The sequence below is a fragment of the Cataglyphis hispanica genome, chromosome 14, assembly GCF_021464435.1.
Source record: "Cataglyphis hispanica isolate Lineage 1 chromosome 14, ULB_Chis1_1.0, whole genome shotgun sequence".
NCBI classification, from domain to species: Eukaryota; Metazoa; Arthropoda; class Insecta; order Hymenoptera; family Formicidae; genus Cataglyphis; species Cataglyphis hispanica.
The window spans coordinates 60,788-82,933 of NC_065967.1; the positions used below are offsets into that span (position 1 = coordinate 60,788).

General features: G+C 31.3%; 3 protein-coding genes across 6 annotated transcripts in view; 2 read left to right on the top strand and 1 right to left on the bottom strand.

The window, feature by feature from the left end:
* Nucleotides 1-374: 374 nt before the first annotated feature.
* On the top strand, nt 375-3,288 carry LOC126854485 (cell cycle checkpoint control protein RAD9A). Of its 2 annotated transcripts, none has more exons than XM_050601278.1 (6): nt 375-577; nt 910-1,112; nt 1,182-1,346; nt 1,613-1,769; nt 2,038-2,209; nt 2,532-3,288. In XM_050601278.1, the coding sequence occupies exons 1-6, from the start codon at nt 544-546 to the stop codon at nt 3,223-3,225; spliced, it is 1,425 nt and encodes a 474-aa protein (XP_050457235.1). In that variant the 5' UTR covers nt 375-543; the 3' UTR covers nt 3,226-3,288. The 2 variants fall into 2 exon arrangements, with proteins under 2 accessions (XP_050457235.1, XP_050457236.1); XM_050601279.1 differs by having other exon boundaries at nt 910-1,095.
* A 310-nt stretch (nt 3,289-3,598) lies between these two features.
* Nucleotides 3,599-6,212, top strand: LOC126854492 (endonuclease G, mitochondrial). Its single transcript, XM_050601301.1, has 5 exons — nt 3,599-4,129; nt 4,591-4,784; nt 4,975-5,211; nt 5,345-5,525; nt 5,747-6,212. Exons 1-5 carry the CDS (start codon nt 3,863-3,865, stop codon nt 5,840-5,842), a joined length of 975 nt encoding a protein of 324 aa, XP_050457258.1. The 5' UTR covers nt 3,599-3,862; the 3' UTR covers nt 5,843-6,212.
* LOC126854472 (protein crumbs) overlaps nt 6,063-22,146 on the bottom strand; it is a 30,567-nt gene continuing 14,483 nt past the window's right edge. For 2 of the 3 annotated variants that reach the window (XM_050601245.1, XM_050601244.1), the window contains exons 5-19: nt 21,166-21,493; nt 20,195-20,655; nt 19,295-19,536; nt 18,874-19,096; nt 17,981-18,444; nt 17,101-17,372; nt 16,593-16,995; nt 15,254-15,730; nt 14,099-14,845; nt 13,137-13,953; nt 12,496-12,868; nt 11,676-11,991; nt 10,751-11,071; nt 10,334-10,429; nt 6,063-9,375 (exon numbers count right to left, since the gene is read on the bottom strand). In XM_050601245.1, coding sequence (XP_050457202.1) covers nt 9,139-9,375; nt 10,334-10,429; nt 10,751-11,071; nt 11,676-11,991; nt 12,496-12,868; nt 13,137-13,953; nt 14,099-14,845; nt 15,254-15,730; nt 16,593-16,995; nt 17,101-17,372; nt 17,981-18,444; nt 18,874-19,096; nt 19,295-19,536; nt 20,195-20,655; nt 21,166-21,493 — 5,777 coding nt within the window. In that variant the 3' untranslated portion in view covers nt 6,063-9,138. The remainder of the gene's footprint in view (nt 9,376-10,333; nt 10,430-10,750; nt 11,072-11,675; nt 11,992-12,495; nt 12,869-13,136; nt 13,954-14,098; nt 14,846-15,253; nt 15,731-16,592; nt 16,996-17,100; nt 17,373-17,980; nt 18,445-18,873; nt 19,097-19,294; nt 19,537-20,194; nt 20,656-21,165; nt 21,494-22,146) is intronic. The other variant, XM_050601246.1, reaches the window with a different exon arrangement.

A 22,146-nucleotide genomic window follows, 5' to 3' on the forward strand; every position in this document is an offset into this window, starting at 1 on the left:
AAAAATTACAAAAGTGAACAATTTTACTAGATTTCGACAAATGAAATCGCAGATACTCTAGTGAATTTCCTCACTTTCGTAATTTTTACTTCGTTTCAAAAACCGGACTAAAGCGGGGAGCACACACTTTTGCATAAGCGCATAACAATAAGCATAAGAAAATTGATTGGTTCATTTTCTTATGCATACATTTGTGGACCAATCAATTTCTTTATGTTTATGGTTATGCGCTTATGCAAAAGTGTGTGCTCCCCGCTTAAGATTTTTGAACGCACCCTATTGTGATAGGAGCGTAAAAAGATCAGTAATAATTTGCGGATCTTTCTTAATAATTTATCTATGATGTTATTTATTTTGGATTGAATCATGTCTTGGTTTGAATTTTGAATTGCAGCGAACAATCTATAATTTTTGCGTTTATAATTGCGCGAAAAAATATGAATTCCGCAATTTCTTTTTACTAGAGAATATTAGAATATTATAAGTAAAGAAACGTTTTTTTTTACGAATATCAATTTTGCTTGAAATAATAAAGTTATCAATATGAAATGCATAGTACCTGGAGGAAATGTCAAGAGTACGTCATTAATTTTTTTGCTTTAGGTTATATTTTGCTCAAACTAATAGTAATAATATAATTGTGCAGTGCAAAAAATATATCGCTGCTGTTCCTATAATTCAACTTATTTATTTCATGTCTAAATTTTTCCTTTTTTGCTTTTTTTATTGATACATGTTTTCTCTTATTTCCAAATATTGTTTACAAATATATACACATATATATATATATATATATATATATATATATATATATATATATATATTAGAATTTAAAAAATTGTCATATGATTAATAATTTTGTAAAGTTTTTATTTAATTGTTAATTATATAATACTTCTTAATTGATAGTATTGGCAAAGGCGATACATATGCTAGCAAAAATTGGGGATGAAATGTATGTGAATCCTCAACAGGAATATATATCTTTTCGTACAGTCAATATGGCAAAATCAGCATATTCTGATGTTACATTCCACAAAAATTTCTTCTCTTATTATATACTTGGAGATATTGAAGAAGAAGAGGCACAGAAGTGTAAAATTTCAATGAGAGTAATATCTATTATTTTTTTTCAGCATTATATATTTAAATATTTAATATTTATTTTCTAATTTCTATAGAGTGCTATGACTGTTTTTAAATCTGCGCATACATTGGACAAACAAGTGGAAAATTGTCACATTCATTTGGAGGTAGACTCCTGCAATTTAGTATTTATCTTGAAATATAAGAATGGTGTCAACAAGTCCCATCTGTCACCCATTCTGGATCCTGAAAAGTTGCAAGTACAGTGAAAATATTCTTTTCTATTATGCTTAACTTTTGGAATGCAAAACTCATCCAATTCAAAATTTATTATGTTTAACATTTAAAAGCTAAAATAATTCTGTTTGATATATTCAAATAAATTAACATCTTTAAGTATTTATACTCTGAAAACTTGGATAGATATAACTTTTCAATACTAGAAAAGAATGCTATGTTATCCTAGGCCTAAATTTTTATAATATTTAATTAATCATTTTTTAATAAAGTTGTGTGAATTTAATAGGCTTCATACACTAAAGCTGGTATGACCAACGAACTGACATCGCGAGCCCGAACATTGGTGGATGCTTTGCAAAATTTTCCACAAAATCTGATTGAAATAACACTTGAGATAACACTGCACAAGCTTTTCCTTAGGAACTATGTAGATGATGCATCAGGTAAATCAAGTGTCCAACTTTTGACACATTATATGAATATATAAAATATAATTTGATATAATAAAAAAAAACCAAGAATAAAAAATTAATTAATGCTGCTTATAAATGCACGACATCAAGTTAACACACGTCAACAAACAACAATTCAATGATGTGATACAACATTATACAAAAATAATGAAATAATTATTGAATTATTATTTAATAATAGGACTATTGTTTTTGATTTTTATTTTTTCTCTTGAGTAATGTTAATTTTTTTTTACAGTTATGGTAAATACTACGCGCACCCAATTATCCTTTGGTGTTGGGGAATTTGATCGCTACATAATGGGGAATGAGACAACCATCACATTTTGTTTGAAAGAAGTCAGAGCATTACTCACTTTTAGCGAAAGCATAGGCATCCCAATCAATATAAATTTTGAGACAGCAGGAAGGTATGCATTAATGTATATGCATTTAAACCCTTTTATTTAGTTTTATATTCTTTTATTTAAATATTAATCAGATCAGATAATTAATCATATTGAAAAAGAAAATGTTTTTATTAAAATATAACTGTACTTATTACAATAATATATTTTAAATAGTTTTACTCAAATAAATATTCCCTAATATTTTTAGATTTTATATAAATATTGATAAATATTTTATATAAATATTTCATATATTAATATAATTTTGTGTGTTTGTGTGCGCGCGCATATCCTTCGAATTATATTTTAATAAATGTTTAGTATTGAATATAACATTTTTCAGACCAATGCTGCTTACATTGAAGAATCTGGGATTTGAGGCAAATTTATTATTGTCAACTCTGAGTCCGGATAGTGATAGTCAGTCGGATTCGTCGACCGTCAACAGACAAGTGCAACCTGTTCGAAAAAAAAATGTTTCTTCAAGGAACATATCCAAACGCGTCAATAAATCTTCAAATCAAATTAAGAAGGCCATTTCTCCTGCCGAGCTTGTGATCAAAAACAATACATTTAAGAATAGACCAGAGAAAAAGATGAATCAAATAGACAAGACGCTCACCCAGATCTCTTCTGTAAACATTGTTTCGATGAAAACGAATAATTCTATAAACAATGCTCAAGAAAGAAATCTGAAACAGAAGAATTCGCTACTCAATCCTTTCGACGCAACGTCTTCAGTGATTAGCAAAAAGATTCCGGACGATCAGCGGAAACTGGTGAATTCAGTGTTTTCTAACATTGCGAAACGAAAGTCGGCAAGCGACGAAGAAGATTGCAAATTGCAAGAGCAAATTGCAGGAAATCATATAGATTTGGAAGAGAGTATAATGCGTTCACCACCATCGTTACGTCAGGCAGCCAAGAAAGCCAAGTTGGTGTTCCAGAAATGTTTTCAAAACACTTTTGATCCTCGGATGTTACCTGGTCACGATATTATTTTGGTAGAAGACTCTGACGAGAATAATAGCGATTGAAGTATATCTCCACATGTATTATATATGTATTATATATGCGAATTGAAATTCAATTCAAAAGAATTAATTTTTCTCTTCTTTCTTACAACTAGGTAATTTCATAAGATTAGATTTTCTAGACAATTAACTACAATAGAATGTTTTGTTTAAAAAAGAATTATTTATTTAATTGATTTTCATGAATAATTAATAATATCTTTTTTTTCTTTTTCATTTGGAAAATGAGAGAATAATTCGTCTTCGTCTTTCTTTCATGAATACTAATATATATTAATTTATAAAATATATTGCTAAATGCATTATATATATATATATATATATATATATATATATATATATATATATATATATATATATATATACATTATGTGCGTGTGCGTGTGTGTGTGTGTGTGTGTGTGGGCGCGCGGGTGTGGGTGCATAGTATATAAATTTTATAATTGCTTATATACATACATTCGATATACCCCATATATTATCATGCATCAACAATAACTTATCCCTTTCACGACTTCGCGCAGTTCCTATTTTTATGATTCTAACCTCATATTATAAAGCATCTTCGTGGACGCGTTTTATCGTATTCTCGTTGAGAGCTTCACGCGGATGCTACTGTAACGAGATATAAGGACACAATATGAATGGTATAAGGCAAGTAGCGTTTAACTTGACCACCCTGACCGGCGTGGGTCTGGGAGGCTGGTATCTGGGCAAATTCTCCGAACAGAGGCGACATTTGAATGAAAAGGACAATGAAACGAGCGTTTTATCGAGGATGCCGATTCGGAGTATGCCAGGATTGCCATTATTTGGCACTGTTTCGGCGGCCACTTCTTTGACATCCGCTGAAAGCAATCGCCAGATGGGTTCTAAAGTGTCCTCCATCGCTACGAGAGTGTCGCAGGTTAGCAATAATTTTAAACAAATTTATTTTATGCATGACATCTGATTTAGGTAATTTGATAATAATTAGATTATCAAATATCTAAAGTTAAATAATTTATAATAATAATCAATTTAATAACAGAGAAATGAAGAGGGGAGGAATAAATATATATAAAGAGTAATAATAGTTAAATATATAAAATAATAGTTAAAAATGTAATAATAGTTAAATTATACTTAATTATACTGGCACATATTAATAATAAATAACTAGATATTACATTGTTTGTGTGGCGTATAATAATAAAAAATTTTCTTACAGCATCTCTTTCTCTTTAAGTAAAAGATCAAATTTATAATTTAATAATATAGCAATATTTAGAAAAAAAAACATTAATAATTATAGAATTGAGATATAGATTATAGAAATATATAGAATTAAGAATTTTAATGGTTAAATTATACTGGACGTTATGACAGATTATGAAATTTGGTTTTCCCGGATTGGATCATGTCAGGTCGTACGAGGATTTCGTGTTGTCATACGACAGGAGAAATAAAGTCGCTCACTGGGTCTTTGAGCACTTGACTAAAGAGAGACTACAGTGTAAGAATGAAGTGGATCGTTCAAAATGCGAGTTTAAGCCTGATCAGAGTATACATCCTTTCTTCAGGTGAACGAGAGAATAAAAGCGTAATTACTAAAATAATTTATACATATTAATATTACATATTAATATTAATTATTTATTAATTACGTATTAATATTAAAATTGCACGAGAAAAGAGAAAGATCACTGATTTAATTTACTAAATTAATTTACTAAAATTAATTGAATCTTAATCTTGATGAAATGCTCATAGATCAGAGAATACGGATTACAAGGGAAGTGGCTATGATCGTGGTCACTTGGCTGCAGCTGGAAATCATAGAATGGAACAAAATCACATGGAGCAAACTTTTCTTCTCTCCAATATGGCACCGCAAATTGGTGTGGGCTTCAATAGAGATTCCTGGAACAGATTGGAGAAACATGTTCGAAAATTGACAAATGTCTATAAAGATGTTTATGTTTGCACAGGACCATTATATCTTCCCAAGTGCGTTTGTTTCCTTGCAATTTTCTTCCACTTTACTTATAGAATATATTATATAACAAATATTTTCTTATTAGTCTGTTTTCTTTAATATATTTTTAAAATTATTGTAATAAAAAATTTGTTTTATTTATAGGAAAGGATCAGATGGAAAGAAATATGTACGTTATGAAGTGATAGGTGCAAATCACGTTGCAGTACCTACTCACTTTTACAAGGTGGTTGTTGGTGAGACAAATGATGGAAAATTGGATATGGAAGCTTTTGTGATGCCAAATGCGCCAATCGATGATAACACGCCACTCACTAATTTTCAGGTATATATGTATGTTGTGTGTATATATTTAAGAGTCTTGTTTGATAAATACAATTATATCGTTAACAATTAATTGGAATATTAAGATTAGATAAAATAGAGTAGTAAAAAAACTAAATAACAAGCTATAGTATCTATTAGTATTTTGGGTTTATAAAATAAGATGTAAAAAATGAATTTATGAAAATGTAATAATTGTGAGAATATAATCAATTTTAATAGGTGCCACCAGAAAGCATCGAACGCGCCGCCGGACTCTTATTCTTTGACAAAATATCGCGCGATAAACTAAGCAAGGTGAACGGCAAAAGGATATAGCTTTAATCTAGCTTTAACAATCGCACTTAACCAATAAGAAAATCTCAATTTTGAATTATTTACAATTTTAAAGTTTCTTAATTTCTGACATGCCATCAAACATATATATCTAATCAATTAAAAGTTCTATAAAATTATTGTATATAATTTTTAAATTTTATCAATTGCAACATTTTTTATATTATTTTAGCTGTATTTTATCGAAGTAACAAATATAGAATTGTTTGTTAAATTATGTATGCATTTATTGATTTTGTACATTTAATTATCCGCTCGGAATCGCCTTATATCTTTATGTAATATGTTCTGTCAGAATCTCCTTGTATTTCGATTTGTCATGATCACATTAAAGAAAATGCTCATGTTTGAATTTACATATTTATTTCCCTCATCTCTTTTGCCAAGAAAGATAGAGAGAATCTGGGTACATATATTTTATGAAATAAATTATATTTTTATGAAAAACTTTACATAAGTGAGAGAAAGATATTAATGTTCCTAAATTACACATATATTCGGCCAATTTTTAAACATATTTTAGCATAATAAAGTAATAAAATTACAAAAAATGGATTAATTTGATCTATTTTTGTGGAATATACTTAGGCCTCTTCATTTTTTTTTTTTTATTTCATGTTAAAAATTCAGTCTTGAACAAACGCTTTAAAAAGATGAATCAGATATGCTTACAAAAAACATTGCGTTTTATAGAATAAATTCTTATAATTCTTAAAATCACTTCGCCGCTCTACTTTGGTCGTGGTAATATAATTACGTACCGATTGATTAAGTACCATTCGTTATCATTAAATAATACTAAAATAGCCATACAAAAATTCTAAATATGATAAAATCCTTAATAATCTTCTATGTTTATAAGCTAGTCTATGTACAAAATTAACAGATGCGATAATAACGACAGTCTTATGCGAACGCTTGAAGTTCTTTTTTTTTTAATTTGCTCGCATCGCGGAAACGCTCGACGACAAAATCATCATCTGTTCACAGTAAGTCGAAATACATGTCGCCGCTTAACGATATCTATGACATAGTATATTATATATAATTCACGCATAGAAAGAAAGATATGCAAATTAAAAGAAATTCCGTTACACATGATTTAATTTAAAAAATTGATTTAAAAATAAGAAAGAAGACGGATTAAAATTAAATTAGAAGATAAAATTTAATAAAAGAATGAAAAGTGAAGACTATTAGAAATAAACTAGGATAAAAAGATAAAAAAGATTATATGTTATGGTTTCTAAGAGACAAAATCTTATTAAAGCTAAATTAAAAGAAATATTATTACAAATTTAATTAACATTGAACTCTAGAGGGAAACAAAATTTAATTAAATTTAAAAAAAATGGGATGTGTGTGTAATAAATAAAAAGGAATAAGTTTGAAACAGTTTGAAAATAGCAAGAACAAGAATGGATGAAATAAGAAAACAATACAATTAAAGAAATACATAATTTTGTAAAATTAATCTTTGGGATTTTCAGGATTAAAAATTTAGACTGATAAAACGAATTCCTACAAATTTCCTCTAATTCGCTTATTCTTTCGCAAACATAAGAATCTTTATGCATTCTCGGAGATCTTCCATATATTTTCCTTGTACCATTTTTTGGAATGTTGTTCAGTTTGCTCCTTTTATTCTTTCTTATTCTATCAATATTGCATGCATCGCTTATAAATAACATCTCTTTAAGAAAAATTAGGCACTAAAATGGACGGGTTGTTTGCTAGGATTTGCCTCCTTCGAGTATTGCTTAACATCTTAAGGACACTTTTGAGAGCTTTAAGTACACTTTGTTACAAACTATGTGACCTATTTTACGCGATCTATTTTATCATTTACAGAATGTGTCAGAGAGAGAGAGAGAGAGAGAGAGAGAGAGAGAGAGAGAGGAGAGGAGAGAGAGAGAGAGAAGGGGAAGAGGCGTAAATCGTTTTACTGCTATTCTATGAAATCCTTTTATGAGAGCAATTCATTGGATCTTTGAATTTTTTCTTTCTCCTTAAATCCCTTATTTTTAGTATCCATAAATTTTAAAATTCATGTATCTTTTAGATACAAAGTTTTTCGAGCTTATTTTCTAGAATTTTTGGATTTATAAATCTTCAATTTTTCTAATTGCGTTATTATTGGTCCCACAGATCCAATTAAATAAATTCTCATTTCAATAATTATTTCCGAAACACAAATTATTTAAAAAATACGTTGCACATGTATCTTTCTCTGGAGCATTCTTTATGATATTCAGGAAACTTGAAGCAACACAATGCTTTTATTTCTTTCTAATGCGGAATTTCCGAAACCTATTCGCAAAATTTTATCAATGATCATTTCTTTTTAACGGCAAAATGCCATCGAGAAATATTTTGCGAGAATGTTTATTATTAAATTAATTATTGATAAATATGCAAAACATTACATCAATCATATATTTGAGATACATTGTATTTAGATGATTGATATAAATGCTTATGAAAAAGAAAGTGTCAGGCATTTTTAGTTATTCTGAGATATATATCATTTTAAATCACTTTTCTCTACTTATCAATCTACATTTGACTGACATTACATTTCGCTCAAAATTCTACCTCGCAAAAATATATCTCAAAATTAAAATGATCAGTAAAATAATATAAGCTGTTATGCATATTTATTTTATTAATTTTAAAATCCTTTAGCTTATATAATTATCGTATAACTAACGAATTAAAAGGATTTCACAGAAATTTTTGAACTAATCTCAAAGTAGTTTGAGATTTAATATTATAGAAAATTTTTTCTAATTCTTTTATATCTTTTTGTTATAATAAAATAACGAGGAGACTAGAAGACGCGATGAGTAATCGTTTTAACTTACGGTCATTCATCGAGTAATCTGCATTCTTTAAATCGAGAAACTTCAAACAATCGTGTTTTCGGAAGACTAGGCTATACAAATACATTCCTCGATATATAAAACACTTAATCAATGAAATTAATTGTTAATTTCAACGTTCTTGATAGATATAAATTTTCATAATTTGAATATTTTGAATATATAATTTGAATATGATATCGTAAATACAAACGTGACTTTAATACATTGGGTAATAAATTTAATGTTAGAAGAATCTCGCCTTGTCTCCATTTCAGAAAAAAATTTTAATACAAAAGTATAATTTTATCCTCACTATTTGTTTGCGCATATAAAATCTGCTGTTTTGAAAAAAGCAGCTTTCACATATCGAGGTTTATCTGTATTGCTTTAATTAAATCAATTATGTGTCTTTGATTAGATTAATCTTTCTTCTGGTGGAGGCTTCATAACATTATCCATTTCCACTCGCGGATTGCTGAATTCTTGAGCACTGGGACTGTACGTGCCACGTGTTGCACGCTTCTTTCTCGCCATCATAAAAAACGCAACAAGAGAGCCGATAGCGATGAGAAGAAGACAACCCACGATCGGACCCACAATCACCGCTATATTGAAGACTTGGCTACCCAAGTTGTTGGTTATAGTATTTTGCTAAAAAATATTTATTTTTTAAAATTATTAATATAAAAAGAATAAAAAAATAAATATTTATATACTAATTATTTTTTAGCATATACGCACACACATATATATTACAATTAAATAATTCGATAAAGAGGAGAGAGAGAGAAAGAGAATAAGTTGAGAGGGGGAGGGGAATGGGGAGAGAGAAAGAGAAGAAGAGGGAGAAAACATGTTTTTAAAAATAAGAACATGTTTTTTGTGTGATAAGAAATTTACAGAATATAATATATATTATATATATTGTATAATAGGTTTTTTATAAAATCAATCTTTTTACAAAAAGGCTTATGTTAACCTTTGTATAAAACATTGATTCTATAGAAGCCGATGTTTTATAAGAAGCTTAGGCTTCTTTGTAAAAAAAGACTGAATTTATGAAAAGTCTGCAACACACGCATACACATATATATATACATATTTATCATAAATATTATCATAAATATTATCATAAATATTATCATAATATTATCATAAATATTTGTAATAGATAAAATATAAAAACAATATTTAAAAAATCACTTATATATAATGTTTAGATCTTTTCATAAATTATGTTTTCTTTATATGAAAGATAATATAAATATTAAAATATAATAATTAATCCAATTTAAAAATAATAATATAATAAAATCAACAATCATGTTAACAAATTCTAATTTTTGGAACTTTCAATTTGAAGAAACTATATATATATTATAAAGAAATTTTAAACTTTTATCAATTATTAAATAATATTTATTATAAATATGTCCTCTTTTTTCTATATCATAAAAATTCAAGAAGCGAATACTTGCTTCTTGTTTACATAATTTTTCATATGTTATTACTACATTACTATCACATTATTGAGATAAATTTGCTTTTATCTCTTCGTATCTTGTGTGTACACGTTCTAATCTAATTCTCTCTCTGGGTTTTATCTTACCTCTGTACAATTTTGTCCCGTGTATTCAAAAGTGCAATGGCATTTGTATCCGCCATAGTCAGCACACATACACGTACCACCATTCTGGCAATAATCCTTAATATAAAATCAAAACAAAATTAATTTACAAAATTAATTATTACAATTATTATGTCGTTTTATTATCTCATTTTAAATTCACTACAATTTTATTGAAGTTTCTCAAAAGAGGCTCGTAATTTAATAAAATCACCAATCATCATTTCTATTATTTTTTCTCAATTTTCCAAAATCTTATCTATTATTTTTTAGAAACAGAATTTCTGTTTTTTATTTATTAAATTTCAGCAACATAAAACTTTTAAATGCCTGTTACTTATCACGCTTTTTATCATTTCTTTCTCACTTTATTTTTTAACAGTATGCTGAATGACTCACCTCCTGGCAGGGATCCACCATATCGCAATTATTGTATCCGCAATAGCCGGGATCACAGATGCACTGATAGGTACCGGGTAGATTCTCGCATTTACCGTGTCCGCAATTGATCTCCGGGATTTGACACTCGTCCACGTCAATGGAGCAATCGGGACCTGTGTACCCGGTGCCTTGGCAGTCGCACGTAAAGCTATTCACTCCGTCGTAACATTTGCCGTCGTTTTTGCAAGGCACGTTGCCCTCAGGATCAGGTGCGCAATCGTCGATGTTGGTCTCGCAGTACATGCCGGAGTAACCGAGAGTGCATATACATTTCGGCGTCTATTTTTTAACGATAGAGTAATTGCATAATGATCAGAAAACACAAAGAAATTTAAAAAATGTTTAGGCTATAAAGATTGTATAAAATTCAGAATCAAAATTTAATATTAAGATCTTCAGAATTCGGAGAAGAAAAAATCTTAGGATTTAAGTTAAAAATATTTTTAAGAATTTCATATTTTAGAGTTTGCAGATCCTAGAATTGAAAAAACACTTTGACAAATAATTATAATTTCTAATTATATAATTTATATAGTTCTAGAAATATTGTAAAACTCTTTAGAAGCTCTAGTTTTAATAATTTTAAGAAATCAAGATATTAATAATCAAATTCAAAGAAAGAATTGCAAGAATTAAACTTTAAAAATAAATTTAAAAAAAAATAAATAAAAAATAATTTTGTAGTCCAAAAAAATATCAAAAAAGATGTTTAAATTTAAAATAAAGAATTCAATCTTTTTTTTCAGTTTCTATTTAATTTCTACAATTGCAATTCTCTCCAAACTCAAGAGAACTCGAGAGAACTGGATTTTATAATAATAACATAAGAAATTTTAAGGAATCACATAAACTAAAATGCTTTTGCAATATAAAGGATTATTACCTGATATAAAAAATCGCATCTTCCGCCATTCTGGCATTTCCTGCGAACGCAGTAAGGCGTATCGCAAGTTGGGCCGTCGTAACCGGGCATGCAATTACAGGTAAAATTGTCGCTCGTCTTCATATTCGGTGTGTCTACACAAGTAGCACCGTTCTTGCATGGTTCGTTTTCACAAGTGATGAGTCGAAAGCTCTCGCATAGATCGCCGGTAAATTGGTCTGGGCATTCGCATCTATAGTGACCCGGCAGATTCACGCAGACACCATCATGTTGGCACGGACTCTGCGTCACGCATTCATTGATGTCACTGTCGCATCTGCAATCGAAAAGGAGTCGATAAAAAAAGGCAGTGAGCTTTGATTGTTGAACAACAGAGTTTTAATCTATATTTATGGAAACTATCCCCAACATTATAATTATATGAGACCAATGTGTAATATGAGAATGATATGATAAGTGATTGATAAAAACTTTTTAAAGATGTTGTGATTGTTCTAAAAGATATTTGATGCACACTTATGATACATTTCTAATATCTAGAAAATAAGCTTAACTCTTGTGTAACTGTACGCAAGAGTTTCTTTATATTTTTAAAAGAAGTTTTCAAAGATTAGAAGTTCTTATATAAAAAATCTCAGCGTCAAATCTCAAAAATTATTTTATGATCTCTAATTTTAATAATCAAATTTAACATGTAGAAAGAAGAAGAAGAAGAAGAAGAAGAAGAAGAGAGAGAGAGAGAGAGAGAGAGAGAGAGGAGAGAAAAGAGACTTTCTTTATGCATAAAAGCTCAAGAAACTTAAAAAGAAGAACTACTAACAGCCATCCCTGCCAGCCATTTTCACACACGCAGGTGTAATTGGCAATACCGTCGATGCACTTTGCATCGTTCTGACATTTATTGCCATTGCATTCGTCAATATTGAAGGAACAATCATCTTTGGTATAACCGGCTGGACACTCGCACACATAACTGTTAGCCTTATCAAGGCAATAGCCATCGTTCTTACAATCCGTATCAAAGCATAGCTGGCAGCCGACACTATCGCGATGAGTGGCATTGCCATTATCCTGCAACGCCAAGAACTCTAGCGGCGTGAAGTTTGCATTCTGATATACCGCTTCATACGTAAAATAATGCAGCAGTATGTTGCCGATCCGGACTTCGCCCAGACAGCCTTTAAACGGTTCCCCTATGTGACAAAGAAAAAGAGGCAAACAGATATTTTTTGTCCCAAAAAAAAAAAAAGGTGAAAAGAGATATGGCTAGTTTCACAATAAGAAACCTTAATGGTTAAATAGACCAAAAAATAAGCTAAAGTATAAACGATTAATTATTTCCAAAGTTTTAAATATTACAAGATGTAGTATATGTATATGTGCTTTGCCACATTTTAAAAATTCATTTTAAAATAATTTAAAGCTAAAATTTAACATTCTCTGATAAAATATCACACCCACCGGACATCATACTATGCGACGGCATAGCTGTTGTGAGCTTATGTTCATTATAATCCACATTATTGCCCTCGATGCTATTTCTTCTTTCATGTTTGACTCCAATATAAGTATGCACATCGGACAAGACACTGGAAAGCCCACCCAGGGTGATTGTTCCAGTCACTAGGAGATCGTACCACAGTTGGAAATTAAAGTTGGGACTCATGCGAAATTGTTCTTCAGTAGGATTGACGTAACCACATTCTAAGGAATTATTGTTCAATCTAATAAGCAATGAGGTCCAATTTCCATCAGGTTGACTCTTGCCGAAGAAAACAATATCCTGGTTCTCCAGATCGAGTCGCCAGGACACGGAGACATTATCCTTGAAGACGGACACGGTGAAGTGTTGGTCGCCCACCTGGGGCGCCATATGAAATAGCGTGCCGCCGGTATTGGATCGATAAGTAATCTCGATAGTATCGAGAACAAAGTCATTAGCGTCCGTAATCTCATTGGCCCGTCCGTATACATACGTGAAAACAGTGGAGATTCCGTCGAATGTCGCGTTAGCAATGCACTCGTAACCGTCGTCAAGATTCTGACAGCGCGAACCCGCAGGACAGTCCTGCAGTTGGCAAAACTCCATCTCCTGACAAGTTTTGCCGGTGTAACCGCGCGGACATTGACACCAAAAATCATTCCATGTCACGTGACACGAACCGTTGTGGTTGCATGGGCTGCTTATGCATACATTGTCCGATACTACACCCTCGAGGATCTTCTCATGGTCAAAGGAAACATTGCCGAATTGAACGAGCGTAGGAATGTCATGTGCCTACAAGAAAATGAAAGCTGTGAAAACTCTAAAATGTGAAAATAAATTCTAAAAGATTATTAAAGATTAATGAAAAGAATGTGAAACGGTAGGATATATGATACATGAATTATAGCAGTGTAAGTTAAGAAGAATTTTCGATTACCTTTAATGGAAAGAATTCCACGACCATCGTTTTTGAACCATTCGATATCTGCACATCCTGGATAATTCCCTTGAAGTTAAGTCGCTGATCTTCCATCGGCCTATTGTCGACTTGGCGAATATACCGTGACGTCTGTGGTAATCCTCCCAGATAGAGAACAGTCACATTCAAATCTCCTGTGGCGCTGATGGTCTTGCGGAAATACTCAGTACCGTTGATCTTTACCTGGACGAGAGTGACGTTCCTCGCTACTTGGATCAGATGATTGTTTCCGTCATTGAGCTTTACGCCACCGACGGTATAAGCCTCTGTGCCATTGAATTGAATCCTCACAAGCAATTCTCCGCCTTCCACCAGCTGCGCCGCTATGTAGGTCCTCTCTTGAGGTTTTTGATCATCCTGAAGATCCGGCTCCGTGCCTAGGTAGAAGATATCACCACGGCTCTCTCGTGTGCGAATGAACATGGAAATATCGACGACCGAGCTAACAGTCCGTCTGGCCGTATCGCTGACCTTCACAGTGACATATCCATTCGTGATGTTCTCGTAGCCAAACGTAGCGGCGGTCATGTTATACTGACAAGTGTGACCGAGATAAGGACGCTCGCATTTGCAGTAAAAATCACGCCAACGATCAGTGCAATGGCCGCCATTCTTGCAGGGGTTCGGCGAGCATTGAGCTTCACGGGGACAGCCTGGTTCCACATCTTCCATGTATACGGTTTTCGATGTCGTACCAGAGTAAACCTGAGATAAATTTAAAAATGTAAAACATAGTTGCAAAAATTTTGAAGAGGGCGCGGTTTTTAGCGATAAATCATATATCGCTATTCCGATTAGTTAATAACATTAAAATGAAGTAAAACTTTAAAAAAACTTGTGGAATTCAAAGATTCCAATTATTTGCCAGATTGAAAATTGAGCTTATCACATTTGACGATTTCTTGACGAAATTTATGATATAAAAATATATCACAATAATGTAATAATAAATAATAATGTTAATTGTGATAATAAATAAATGAATATTTCGTATTAATGTATAAATTACATGTATGTGGAAAAATAATCTTGAGAAACTATGTAACTTATAAACATAATATAAATCCCGAAAGGGTAAATTAAAGTAAATTTAAAAAAAAAAATCAAACATACCCATTCGCCATTGATGACAACATCCTCCATGCAGCCAACGAAGAAAGTGAATGAAGGTAAGCGAGACAATCTTCTTAAAAAGCTGAGAGAGCTGATGTGGCTACCACCCACGAAAGTTGTTGGGAAAGACGTATGGTTTGACGAGTTGGAACCTTCATTAGGACTGATGGGATAGATAGTTTGTTCTTCGTTGGCCGAAAGAACGAGATGAGTCGCGTTGATTGCCACGAAGGCTTTTTGCCAGTTGGAATCATTGAGTCCGCTACCTACGAAGACCCCGTCCCATTTGTTCAGTATGCTGGAGTGTATGTTGAGCTTGCCGTTTACCAATTGAAGAATATAAATGGTCACGCCTCTGCCAATTGCTAGAAGACCGTTTGGCAAAGTGGTTCTAAAGCGAAACTGGATATCATAACCTTCATCGCGTGTGGTGTTCACCAAGACATAAGAGCTGCCACTCAGAGACATTGTCGTCACCTGTGAATTTGTCAAATAATTGTTAAAATTTGCTGCATATGAGATTATTTTTAGCAAAGGTGTCAGCATATTTACATCTTCCTCTGCCCGAAACACTTCGGAAAGAATTCAACGGTTGCGATAAAGCATAACTTTGTAAGTGATTTGATTGTATATGCGCGCGCGCGCGCATATATATATATATATATATATATACGTGTGTGTGTGTGTGTGTGTAATAATTCACACTCTTAAAAATCCTTTTAAATACGATAGAAAAAAATACAAAAACATTTATTAAATAATTAAAAAGTAAAAATCATTAGATATTTAAAAATAATATCTTAAAAACGAGAATTATATATAAAAGTATTCCAAGGACCAGATGTTGAAGAAACAATGATTTTGAATTATTTTAAGCTGTGTTAATTAAAATTATATTTTGATAACAATTTTCGGATATCCGAAATATCAGAAAAATTCTTAAATATTGCTAGCATAATTAAAATTGCAGTGAATAAATATTCAGTGAATGTTGGTTTTCTTGAGTAATAAAAAAAAAGTACGATTTAAATTCATTTAAATTTCTTTTTTAATATAATTAATAATTAAAAATTTTTCATTACTCAATTTATTATTTTATTAATTATTCTATTACCAGCTAGTTATGATTATTTATTATTTTATTGATTAAATTATTCTACTTTTATTTTCATTAAAGTGTATACATGTAACTACATTTTTTTAATTACTTTAGCAATTTTTGTATTATATATTTTATATTATAGTATTTTATTATATCTTCTTTTTTTTGTCATAAATTTTTTACTTTCAAATCATTATTCATAAAGAAAAGAGAGAAAAAAGTTATATAAGCACTCACATAATCGCAGACTTCGCCGTGATAACCGTTGGGGCAGGTACAATTAAACTTGTGAATAGTTTCGTCGATAAGATAAGGCCAGCAAGTACCACCGTTTTGACAGGCATTGCCTTGACAACCAATTAGCTTCACCGAACAGTTTTTACCACCATATTCCGGTTCGCAAGTACAAAAATAGTCGGCTCTGCCATCGGTGCACATTCCATGCTCGCAGGGGTTGTACCTTTTGCATTCATCAATCTCGTATTGGCAATGATCTCCCTCGAAGCCTTCGTCGCATTCGCAGGTGTAGCCGCCGATGCGATCCATGCAGGTGCCCGGGCCGCAGGGATTGCTATCGCACTCATTAATGTTTATCTCACAATTTTTACCAGTGACACCTTGTACACAAAGGCACTCGTACCTATCGACATTTTATGAATTTTTAGTCTTTTGACAAGAAAAAATTTAAAATAAATTTTCGTAAAGAAAAACCAAAAGATTTTAAAAGATTTATTTAAAAATTCACCCGCTGGCGTTGATATAACTAAACTCCTGATTGAAAATTGCGGGTAAGTTTAGAACTTCGCTTTTGTAAAGCTCCCTGTTTGACCGTTCAAGGCAAGTGCCATTATATTGACAAGGTGAGCTCTCGCACTCGTTCACGTCCACTTCGCAGTTCCTACCAGTGTAACCAACGTAGCATTGACATTTGTAATTCTTAATGTCGTCGAGGCAGTGACCGCCATTTACACATGGTTGCGAGAGACATTCGTTGATATTCTCTTCGCAACGCGGACCCTTAAAAAATCCAGCAAAAAAGAATTAAAAAAAATTACACAATATAACATTATAAAATAACATTTTTTACATAAAATTAAATTAATTTTAAATTAAATAAAAAAAAATAAATTAATATAACAAGTATATTGTAATTAAACAAAATATAATTAGATAAATCAATATTTGAAGAAAAAAATAAATAAATAAATATCGTGGCATTATTCTTGTACGGACCAAGCATTCATCGATGTAAGTGTAACATACTTTTGTGTGTGTGTGTGTGTGTGTGTGTGATAAAATATGATTAAAACTTATATATCAAGCTTAGCTCTTCAAGGAGTGCTTATTATTATCAAAATACAATACAATACATACAATTTGAAAGATAAATTAAATTAAATCAAAATCTAAAAATAAGAGAAAACAGGAAAAAAATAACACGTGCTAGAATGTCAAAAATTGCGCGTTAGAACTGTCAAAAGTTAAATTATGCAACTAAAAAAAGAAAAAGAAGAAGATTATATTTTAGTGACAAAAATGATCTTTTGCGATATTCCATAAAGATATCATTTGTATAACAAAAAAGAGATCTTTTCACATTTTTATGATAAAATAACAAAACCTACCTCGAAACCGGTATCGCTGCAATCGCAAGTGTAACTGTTTACGCCATCGATGCATGTTCCCAAATTCATGCAGGGCGACGATTTACATTCGTCAACATCAATTTCACAATTTGCACCGAGAAAACCCGCCGGGCATACGCACTTGTACGACGCTACACCGTTTATGCACCGTGCTCCGTTTAAACATGGGTTGCTATCGCACTCATTCACATCCACTTCACAAGTTTTGCCGGTGTAACCAGGCTGGCACAAACATTGAAACGTATTGATGCCGTCAAGGCACGTGGCATTATTCTTGCATGGGCCACAGAGGCATTCATCGATGTTGATGTCACAGTGATCGCCGGAAAAGCCCGGCCGACAGAAACAGTTATAACTACCCTCAGTGTTGACACAAATGCCGTTGTTGCACAGAGAATTACCGTGTAAATCGCATTCGTTCACATCAAGCTCACAATACATACCTAAAAATAAAATTCGATGTTTGCCATTCAATTTTTGCAAAAAAAAAGGAAATATATTTGAAATATTTTTTTATCTTTCTATTATAGTAATTCAAAAAAAGTAAAAAGCTTTATTTCTCAATAAATAAAAATGTATATTTTTAGAATTATTGTAAAAAACATAAAAAAGTAAATTAAAAATAAATTAATATAGAAATATTATAATATAAAAAATCAATATAATCAAATGTGTGATAAGAAAACTAATTGAAGAAATTAAGAATAAAAATTCAGAATAATTAAAATTATTATTATTTATAATTAATATTAATATTAATATTAATTATATTAATATTAATTAATATATTATATTAATATTATAGAAATATTTTTGATCGGTCTTGCAACGATCTTCCTATGAAGACTCATTTTGAATTCGGCGAAATTTACCTTGAAAACCATTTGTACATTTGCACTCAAAGCCGCGCTCGCCGAGGTCGATGCATGTGCCATTGTTACACGGTTTCGCGGCACAGTGGTCTATTATTAGCGTACAATTAGGATCTCTATAGCCTTCGCGACATTTACATTCGTAAGCTGCAATACCGTCGATGCAGATTTTATCATCGGGGCATACTGCGCCTACGCAATCATCGATGTTCACGTCGCATACCTTGAATCATTGTCATTAAATGTTACCCACATTTTAAATATATATATATATATATATATATATATATATATATATATATATATTCCATTTTTATTACATTTATAAATTTATACTTTCTTTATTATGTATATTTTACTTATATTTTAATTATATCTCTTTTATTTATGTATAAGGATATATTATCATGCCTCACGATACCTTGCCCTCAAAGCCATGTGGACACTCGCAAACAAAATCCCTCTTCGATCTCAATAACAGTGTACAAGTACCGTTGTTTTGACAGGGGTTTACAGCGCATGCATCAAATTCCCGCTCGCAATTATCACCAATAAAATCTTTAGTGCAGTTACATGTATATCCATTGACGCGGTCGATGCAAATACCACCGTTTTGGCATGGCTGTGACAGGCACTCATCTACGTTGAATTGACAGTTCTTTCCTGCAAAAACATCGTTCTCAGAAAGAAAATCTAAATATTTGAAAAAAATATATAGCTATAAAATAGATGTAATTTAAAAAGAATTAATTTATTGTTATAAATTATATATATTATAATTATATATATGTTAAAGTTATAAAAAGATCAGACATTTATGCAAAGATATTAAGAAATATATTGATACTAGATATTGAAGGATTAGTTTTGATTAATTGTGTTGGAAAGAAATTTTGATTAAAAAATTTGATTCTGATTTAATTACTAATAATATTAATACAGATGAATATTTAATGTAATTTCAAGTCAATTTTATTAGATTAGAGAGCGTGCGATAGTACACTTTTGTGTACAATGTACAATGATTGAAATGTTGGCGACATCTTTAAAGATAGATATAAAAATTTAAAATAAATTACGTTAACGTCAATATTTTATTATAATAATATTTCGTTTCTGTTTTCTTTTATTTTTTTAATTATAATATTAAATTCTTAAAGAAAATTCTTTTCTTCACAAGCTTAGAATCTATCAAGTGTTTGCTTTTCATCTAGATAAAAGTGTATATGTGTCTTAGTATATTAAGATAAAAGTTAATTTCGCAAAATGAAGAAGAGGAAGCGAATAAAATGTTTGTTAATCTTAACTTTAAAATTCTTACCTCTCCATTCAGATGAACAAGTGCAGTTAAAACCATCCCTGCTACTGGTGCATGTACCACCGTTAGCGCAGGGATTGCTGGCACAATAATTGACGGTGCAGTTGGGCGGGTTACCCATAAAACCGGGATTGCAGACGCACTGGGGCCCATGAGCATCTTCCACGCAGATGCTGTTAGGTGGACAAGCTGCATTTTCGCAGAGACCTTTCAATTCGCAGTGGCGGCCTGTGAATCCCGGGAGACATTCGCAGTGATAAGTGCCAACATCATCGATGCATTCACCACCATTGTCACATGGTCCGGATAAACATTCGTTTAAATTGAGCTCACAATTTTGACCCTCAAAGCCTTCCGGACAATTGCAAATGTAGCTGCCGTAATAGTCGAAACACACGCCGTTGTTTAGGCATGGGTTTGCTTGACATTCGTCGATGTCCTCCTCGCAATTGATACCCTCATAGCTGAAGAGCGAGAAATGAAAAGCGCTTGAAATATACTTATATATATATATATATATATATATATATATATATATATATATATATATCGCGACACGTAGAATGTAGAAAACATAAAATGGAAAATATAAATTCAATTCACTATCTGCAACTTTTTACTCTTTTACGATTTAAGATCTTTTATATCTTTTGAAATTTAGAGAATTAAGATTTTGAAAAATAAGACCTATAAATAAAAATTTTGGACTATGTATAAAAGGCTCCGTCCTAGCTATAGTCCTACAGTTTGTCAATTCCCAGTTTTAACATGAGAGGATCAATAGATTAAAAATTTTAGAATGTAAAAAATCTATGTTCCATGATTTCAATATACAGGAAGAAATGGTAAAAGAGAATTTATGGAATAAAATATAGATTGAACGACGACCACCACTTATGAATTGTGCAATAACTGACTATTTAATTATTAAATTAAAAGAAGAAAAAAAATACCTTAATTTTTTGTGAACTCACCCAGTCCTGTCGCATCTGCAGGTATAATTATTGATCCCGTCGATACAGATGCCACCGTTCTTACATGGGTTCGAGGCGCATTCGTTAATATTAGTTTCACAATTTTTCCCAGTCCAACCAACTTGACATTTACATTTGTACTCGCTATCTGTCAACGATATGCAAATGCCATCGTTTCTACATGGATTCTGCTCACATAGTCGCACTCCCAGCTGAGATTCGCAAAGACTACCAGTAAACCCGGGCTTACAATTGCAGACAAAATTGCCATTCTCGTCTTCGATGCAAATGCCGCCATTGTGGCAGGGTTTGCTCTCACAAGGTGGACCTGAAAGGTACGCGGAAAAAGTCATTATTTGATCAGTCATTAATGATAAATTTATAAAGAAATCGATGAGAAAAGATACAAAGCGACATTAATTCTAATTGTTGATAGCATTAATTAATTGCACGAAAGAAAAAGTAAAAGATCATACATTTTTTAATTATTCATAGTTAATAAAGTAATTAAATATAAATAGAAAATAAATTTGTTCGAAACGTTAAGTGTATTTCATATTCAGTTTATATTTATGAGACGAATGCAATCTCAGACTTCAGTTCATCCTTTATGTGCATGCGATAACGCCAGCCATATTCAAGTGTGCAACTTTTTATAAAGCGAATATTTTGATTCCATTCAAAACGGTTTTCTTGAGAAGCAACATTGATAAAAGAAGGGAAAAGACGACAATACAATTTGTAATATTTAAAGTCATTGAAGGAGCATGATTTTTTGAAGTAGATATCTTCTACTGAAGGTAAAGCACACAAAAAGCATTTTTGTGAAAGCGTTTATGTACAGACTATTTCAAAGCAGAATAGATCTACATCTACAACATGCGAAAATCAGACAAGAACGATGCAGATTTCATACCCATTCTATCACAGTCACAGGTATAATTCGTCTAAAATTTTCTTTCACATAGATCATATTTGTGA

Bases quoted from the DNA above. Each gene is read 5' to 3' on its own strand.
- LOC126854485 (XM_050601278.1), top strand. From the start codon at position 544: ATGAAATGCATAGTACCTGGAGGAAATGTCAAGA. The intron at 578-909 runs GTACGTCATTAA...CTTAATTGATAG, and splicing joins ACCTGGAGGAAATGTCAAGA to TATTGGCAAAGGCGATACAT. The intron at 1,770-2,037 runs GTAAATCAAGTG...TTTTTTTTACAG, and splicing joins CTATGTAGATGATGCATCAG to TTATGGTAAATACTACGCGC.
- LOC126854492 (XM_050601301.1), top strand. From the start codon at position 3,863: ATGAATGGTATAAGGCAAGTAGCGTTTAACTTGACCACCCTGACCGGC. The intron at 4,785-4,974 runs GTGAACGAGAGA...AAATGCTCATAG, and splicing joins AGTATACATCCTTTCTTCAG to ATCAGAGAATACGGATTACA. The intron at 5,212-5,344 runs GTGCGTTTGTTT...TTTTATTTATAG, and splicing joins GGACCATTATATCTTCCCAA to GAAAGGATCAGATGGAAAGA.